General features: G+C 34.1%; 1 protein-coding gene across 9 annotated transcripts in view; it reads left to right on the plus strand.

Moving 5' to 3' along the window:
- The window catches only part of CELF2 (CUGBP Elav-like family member 2), a 1,986,852-nt gene extending 1,980,126 nt beyond the window's left edge, over window positions 1-6,726 (plus strand). For 8 of the 9 annotated variants that reach the window (XM_044088293.1, XM_044088297.1, XM_044088301.1 and 5 more), the window contains one exon: window positions 1,541-6,726. In XM_044088293.1, coding sequence (XP_043944228.1) covers window positions 1,541-1,668 — 128 coding nt within the window. In that variant the 3' untranslated portion in view covers window positions 1,669-6,726. The remainder of the gene's footprint in view (window positions 1-1,540) is intronic. The other variant, XM_044088292.1, reaches the window with a different exon arrangement.
- Window positions 6,727-7,550: the final 824 nt, after the last annotated feature.

The raw sequence follows: 7,550 nt of genomic DNA on the forward strand, positions 1-7,550 counted from the left end.
AAGAATATTTGAGTGTTTCTATTTTTGGTTTATTTGTGAACCACTCAAGACAATGGAGTGGGCTGCTAAGTCAGTCTGTCTTTAAGTCACCGAATAGCACTCATGTCAGCATTTCTTCTTCTCTAGTTTGCATCTAGTATTGGTAGCCTAGAAGGTAGCCATGATTGTATTAAAATCTACTTTGAGCCCATTCTTTTGAGACAAGAGAGTCCCATATTGGTCAGTAAAGTCCTACATTTGTTAGTAAAGCTGTTTCTCATCTATATTAATGAGATGGGATGTAGTTAGCAACTAGACTGAAATGTTCAGAATGGGTGGAGTTAGCTGTTTTAGCCAGATGGATAATTATTGCAGGTTCCCACGCTGAGCTGTTAAGTCCTACCTACCTCTCTATGGGCATTTCCCGTCCAGTTTATACATAAGAAAACTAAAGATGATACAGAGTTCAGTGGCTGTAAATTATTTATTTTTATTTCTGTATTTAACTGGTTATTTTTACTAGAAATAAATGCCTCTTTTCACGAGTGACTTGAAAGCACTATATATTGACTTCATCAGTGTCATGCAGTAGGCAAGTTGACACTAAGGAAATTAAACTCAGGATTTGCATACTTAAACCATTTAGTTGCTTTATAGTTATAATTCTTTTCATGAAACTGCATTAAATAGTCTGATCACCTTAGCCTACAGTTCAGAGATTAGATCACTGTTTTGTCTGATGCCAGATTCTGTACTTGTTCTCCTTTATTTGCCTGTCTGTTGATTTGAGTTTTATTTGATAGTAAACTATATTCTGTGTAGTTATTCACTCGTAGCAATCTGCTGCACTTTTGCTGCCTTTTCTACTGTTCATTTATCTAATAATGATCTGTGACGTTAATGTAATATTTTTTGTTTACATGTGGTTTTCTGTCTGTGTTCAGCATTGTTGGGAATGATGAATTGTCAGTAATCAGTCCACCTATCTACTCAGTAAAAAATATAGGTGTTTTGCTTTTTTTTTTTTTTTTTTAAGTACAGCATAGAAAGCAAAAACTGCAACTTACTTTTGTGACTAAGCCATACAATTTGATGAGGTATGAGATATTCCAAGAAATAGCTGTCCTGCATTTTAGGGTAATAAAAGTGAGGCAGTTGTATTAGTAAGGCTTATTCACTGAATGTTGCATAATGTTAGTCATATGGGCTACATTATAACTATATAAAATGATCTACTAATTAGGGTTTGAACACAATGTCAGTTTTCTGTACATCTGCATACCACAAGCAGTAATTACATTTGTGACACATATTTGTTTAATATGAGTCTTATGAATATGTAATGAACTGAGGAGCAAACGTAACATTAATGTTGTTTAATGAATTTTTCATTTCTTTCACAAAAGATGTGAACGCTAAGCTACAATTTGTGTTCATTAAAGATGGCTCATTTTTATTTTTAGAATTAAGTACAAGTTACAGTTACAGTAGTAAATTTAATATTTATTAAAATTTGTCTCAACATTTTTTTTCCTCCTACCCCACCTCTTTTTATCTGTAGGTTTTGTTAGCTATGACAATCCAGTTTCTGCACAAGCTGCCATACAGGCTATGAATGGATTTCAGATCGGCATGAAGCGTTTGAAGGTTCAGCTGAAACGCTCCAAGAATGACAGCAAACCTTACTGATCTTAACTCAAGAAGTTTACTGCTTTTATTTTAGCTTTGCTAGGGTAAGTCCCCATGAGCCAGCCTGCCTCGGTAAGGAGGCTGAGGAGGAGCATATTGCCAAAAGTTCATCAAGAGAGACAGTTATTTTTTACATTCACTCTTCCAATTCCCTTTCTTCCCATTATTCCACCAAGTTTCCTTCCTTGAAAAGCAGTTATCAAGTTGTGATACAGTATTCAGTTTTGCTTTGTTCCATAGACTTGACTTTAAGAAAAAGATGTCTTAAGAATTTCAGAAAATAATGTGCAATTTAACTCTAATCTCTGGTGCCATTAAAGCACTAAAGATAAGCCAGGCTGCTTTATGGACCAGTGTAATATGGATGGCACCAGCTGTTTATGGGTTATTGTGGTGGTGGCCTGTTAAGAACAAGATGCCAACAGAAACACTACAAAAAAGTCTTTCCAATAATTATTTTAGCCACATTTACATCATTAATTAGATAGCTAGACTTGACATTACTGAGCAGATCAAACCAATCTTTTTTTTTTTCTTTTCTTTTTTAAGGTGAGGTATAAACAGAGACTTTGAGATCTGTTTCTGAAGCAAGGGAGATTTACAAAATTAAAAATAAATTAAAATACTTGACATTTCTTGAGAGATAAATTTAATAAAACAAAAATAAGCCACAGGCCTGTAAATTTTCTTTGTAAAAAAAACATTTCTATTTTTATACAAAATTTTTACTGCCTCAGAAGTAATGGAATTATTTATTGCCTATTGTTAACTTATTGGATATCTAAAGAGCAGTTATCTATGCTAGCTAGATCCTTTTGAAGTAGTCTATAGAATGAACAGTTGTGCCAAGAAAGGACTTATTTATCCATCCACTTTTTAACCCTAGACCTGCAATTGTCATGCTTTCTCCTTCTGTTGCTTGTATTTGTGTTTTTGTTGTAGTTTCCATTATGTAGTAAATTTCAGTTGTCTGACTTTTCCGTTATGTTGTATTTGTTTGCAAAAGGTCTTCTTTCCCAAAATAAATCCATTGTCTTTTACAGGCCAAATGGATTATTTTGGGGGTGTTCATTGTGTTGTTTAAAAGTATGTTCAGTAATAATGCAACTTAAGTGAATGGCTCATAGATACTAATAACTTGAGATTTGCATTGTTTCCTGCACCCATAAAAGTGATTTTGTTTCTGCTGCATAGATTCTGTGTAACTTTATACTCTTCCTTGTTTTTTCCCTAGACATCTTCATGCCTGTTAGTTCATCGTTTGCCTAGCATGTCCCTGTGGCGTCTCAAAACAAAAAGTTTCATCGTCCCGTCATTGTTTCTGATGTCTTTCTGACCTCACATCATACTTGGTCCTCCTCCTGACTTTTGACCTAGTTTGACCTTTGAAATTTGCATGTGACCTCATCTAGCTATGAATTATGGGAAGTCAATGTGAAAAGCATAGCTGCATTAATGCAAGACTGAATCTTAATATTAGACTTAAAATAATAATAGAAGAAACCTGTGGCAAAAATGTTTGTTTTTGTTCTTTTCATAAAAAACAGACTTGAAAGTATTATACAGGGATTGGCATTCTGCCTGGTCGCTGGTACCAATAGCAATATGTGTCCAGGGGCATAGAATGTCATTTTCCATCTGAAGCAGACTACTTCCAAAACAGTTTGAAAAAACTGTCTGATTACTAATCTGTAGAGCTCTGTAATAGTTTTTACATTTTTCAGGCAGTGTAAAGATTTTTGATAAGGCCATTTTAGGTGGCACAGTTTCTCATTAAATTATATATATATAAATATATATATAAAAACCACTTTTGTAGACTAGTGTAAGAATACAGAAATTACCCTCTTTGGGGGCAAAAATGCTACCTATTTGTGTCACCTTTTGCTGAACTGACTCACAGTTAGACAATCCATGGTTAAATGCACATGAAATGACCTATATTTTATACTGTTTAAATGTACAGAAAAGAAAAGTAACTGTAAACCGTGTTACGCTGGTGCTTTTGTGAATGAAGTTGTGGTTTCATCACGAGTCTAAGGTCTTAACTGTTATGTGTTTGTAAGAAAAGTTTAAAATCGGTTTACTTGAACAAAAAATGGATTTTCAAAAAGTTCTAGTTGATGAATTCATGTTAAATTTATTCCAAAATATCTTTTGTGTTGGCTTGTGAAGCATTGATGTCATTTTTTATTGTGGAAAACAAAATGAGTGTACTTTATTGTTCAGCAAAATGTGATCGATTTTTTTTTCATTTAAAATGGATCAGTGAAATATAGTGCCAAATTCCAAAGGTACTTCCTGCCTAGAGCTTATGTGTTTCTTGTGAGAGTTATTTGATAACATGGGTATTTTATTACGTGTTTTGTATAAATCCCTGATATTTAAAGAGGTTTAAAAAGGTTTGTTAACTTACTATCCTGTGGTCTTGTTGCCTGAAATTGTTTGTTATTTCTCTTTGATGTTTTTTGTAAGACATTTAGGTGCCCATGTTTCACTTTTTAACCACTTCGCACATCAATGCTGTGAAATCAAACCTCGCAGTCTTCTTTTGTTCTTTTTGATATGCTAACCTTCAAGGCGAGAAAGTACAGGACTTCATAACCCTTTCCATCCAGAGGTGATAGAGGAGCACAAACATGTTTCTTATTGTTTGCTGATTGTTTTCACTTTGTCCTCATTAAGCTGATACGTGCTTATTTAAGTAGTCCAGTTATTATTTAATGCAGTGGATAAGCAGAATTTCTTAAGCCTTTTATTTTAATTGTTTATTTTTTAAGATATACCTACTGCACTCCTGTCATTTTGCCATGTAGACTTCTAGTAACTAACCAGTCAAGTTTTATAACCCGAATGCATGGTCTTAATCAGTGAAGTGAGGGACAATTAAAACAATTACCTCTCTTTGCTTATTTCCATTCACCAAGTTATGCACTAGTTTCATTACTTTTTTCCTAGAAACATAATGAGGGCCAGATTGATAGACATGGAGTATCAACTCTGTAGTTCTCCCTTTTCTCATCTAAAGTGGATTGTTTTGCATCTGTGCATAAAGTGGCAATGTTTAGTACAGTGCACAACCCATGCAGTTATGTGCATATTTAGTGTTCCTATGATGATTATGATTGTGACTGCTGTGTGGAGATCATTGTACAAGTACATTATAGAGTAGTGCAGCAGAAAAAGGTCTATTGGTGAGACCAGTCTACCCACTATCGCATACTAATGGGTTTTTATGTTTTTGTTATGGTGCTGTAGCAGTATCTTGCAGGTGGACAGTGTTGTGTGACTACCACTAGGCTTTTTTGTGTATGACAGTTTGTCATTTTCATCAGCACTACTCTTCCACCCTTCTATCAGAACAGAATGGTTCTTTATATGGCTCTGTAAGCCATGTTCAAGAGGCAGTCGTGTTGTTCATTGCACTTCCAAGCTGCGTACACACTATTTTGATGCTTGCTACACAGTATTACAGATGGCCTTCCTTTTCTTTTCATTAGTTCACATGCAAAGTGATATAACATCCCATGGCTTGTACATATCAAAAACAAAAGCCCATTAACCTGTACAGTACTTCATAGCAGTTAGTGGCTGGCTTGCATTTTTTAAGTTTTCTTGTCATTGTTACACATTTCATAAGGGCTGCACTACCACTGGAGATATAAAATGGGCTTTTACTTATTGCATTACATGCATTTGCTTCTATTTTTTTGGTATGTGATAGTGTCTAAACATTTACTTTTTCCATGTACTTATTGGACTAAATTGTATCTAAATGATTAACAACATTTGGAGTGCAATTTTTGTTCATAAAGCCACTTTGGTTAGCATGAAAGTAGCACTAAAGTGAAGATGAGAACGTTTAATTTTGGTAGTCACGGTTATTAAAGTACTCAACCGTTACTCTTAAATTCTTACCATTTATTACTTATGTGCTTATTTATAACTGACCCTGGATGGAAAGGGGCATTTTTGATTTTGTAAAAATTTGTTTTATGGCATACTTGCTTGGTGTGTATGAGTAATCGCAATCTCTAACTCTCACTGACCATTACTACTAAAGGGTCATATTTAAATATATAGTTTTCTTTTTTTTTTTGTAAATTTTGACATTCCTTATAACCTTCAAATAACTTTCTTTTCACTTGAAAGATTATGAATACTTAAGGCAAGTACAAGCATCACCAGTTGTATTTTCTGTGTCATTGCAATTATCTTAGGTATTTTTCCTGAAGCACAAGAGTTTAGCAGCACAATGTTTGAGATGTACCTTCCCTGCAGGGTTAACTTTTACATGTTTAGGATTTTATGGTTTGCAAAAAACAAAAACAAAAAAAAAATTGCACATGACTTACAACCTTCTAATGGAACAAAACTGGAGCTGGAAACAGTAAAACAAATGCCTTTGTGCTCTGCCTTCCACTGTTCTTGCGTCCTCATGTAATGAGTCAGAGAGTCTCTGTCCATGTTTGCTCTTTGTTGTTTGGAAAACCTGCAAGGGCTCAAAAGGGTCAAGAAACAAAAAGAGGTACAAAACCATGGACATTTCACCAAACAGAAGGACTTTTACCACTGGAACAATCTTCAGAGAACTAAAATGAAGTTCAGTTTTTTTCTTACCTTTGAGGTTAAAGTTTTTATGGCTTGTGCTACTTTGTAGTCATTTACTGTTTCTCTTTTTTAGCTTAAATGCTAATTAAAATATGTAGTTTCATTACCTTTTTGGCTGATGTCAAGAACTGTATTTGTGTTTTTTTCTGTGCTGTGGAAAGTTGTTTGTAGACTAATATTTTGTTTAGAATTATAAATTTAATAGTTTTAAGTATTGTCTGAGAAAAGCCAAAGTTAATGCAATTTAGTGAAACCTGTAAGACCATTTGAGTGTTGTTTCTGTTTTACTGATGCATTTAGATTGTTTGTTGGAATATGAGCCAAAAAGCAGGCTTAACTATTTCTACAACTGATTGTACTTATGCATTTTGTACCAGTGGAACTTTTTATACTGGAGATTAAAAAATGGACAATTTTGTGGCTTACTTCAGTGGGCCCTGACCATGATTGGTTTCGAGTTTGATTTCTGGTTGGTACAAGAAAGGCTGGTTTGATTTCAAGAAGTTGAAAAAAAAAAAAAACTTTGGCTTGCTTTCTTTTCTCCCTTTGCTTATATCTAGCATTAGAATTTTGTCTAAAAACAAGCGGTAAGTTTCACTTTTCTTATGTATTGTGCAGTTACACAATAATATAATTAGAAATAGAAGTAAACCGTCACCTTAAATGGATAAATGTATTAGTTTAAAGATAATTAGGGGTTTGCTTTTTTGCTGATTAGATCAAAGTTTTCTGATTCTTCTGTCTTCATTGTGAACATAACTGTGTAGTTGAAATAGTCAAACTTATTTTTGTAATGTATGTTATTGTGTGATGCAGTTTTTGCTTCTGTCTCCAATATTAAACCATTTTCCTAATACTTGTCTCTTTCTCTGCGTGTTGTGTTGTTGGTATTTGTCTGATGTTGTAACGCATCTACACACCTCAGTGTTTCACGTCTGTTTCTTCTATTTGTTGTGTACACAAAATGCTGTTGCTTCCACCCAAGGGCATTCCTGAGTTGAAAGTTAATTTTGTAAAAGTATTTTTCTTTTGTCCATAGTGGTTGCATTCCAGAAGTTATTTTAACAACATTCAAAATGTTATTAAAAAAGATATTTCCAGTCTCTCATTTCCAGACTGTACTGTGAATGTGGCAGAACAGATAAAATAGGATGATGCTACTTTGTGTGGCATTTGAAAAAGAGCTGTAGCACCACTCAGTGTCTTACACAGCAGCAGACTTTCCGTAGAGGTGAATCTGCCCTTCTTAGCTAAATTATGTTTTTGTTTCA

This window comes from Protopterus annectens, chromosome 11.part0, assembly GCF_019279795.1.
Source record: "Protopterus annectens isolate FY-2018-M chromosome 11.part0, PAN1.0, whole genome shotgun sequence".
Taxonomy (NCBI): domain Eukaryota; kingdom Metazoa; phylum Chordata; order Ceratodontiformes; family Protopteridae; genus Protopterus; species Protopterus annectens.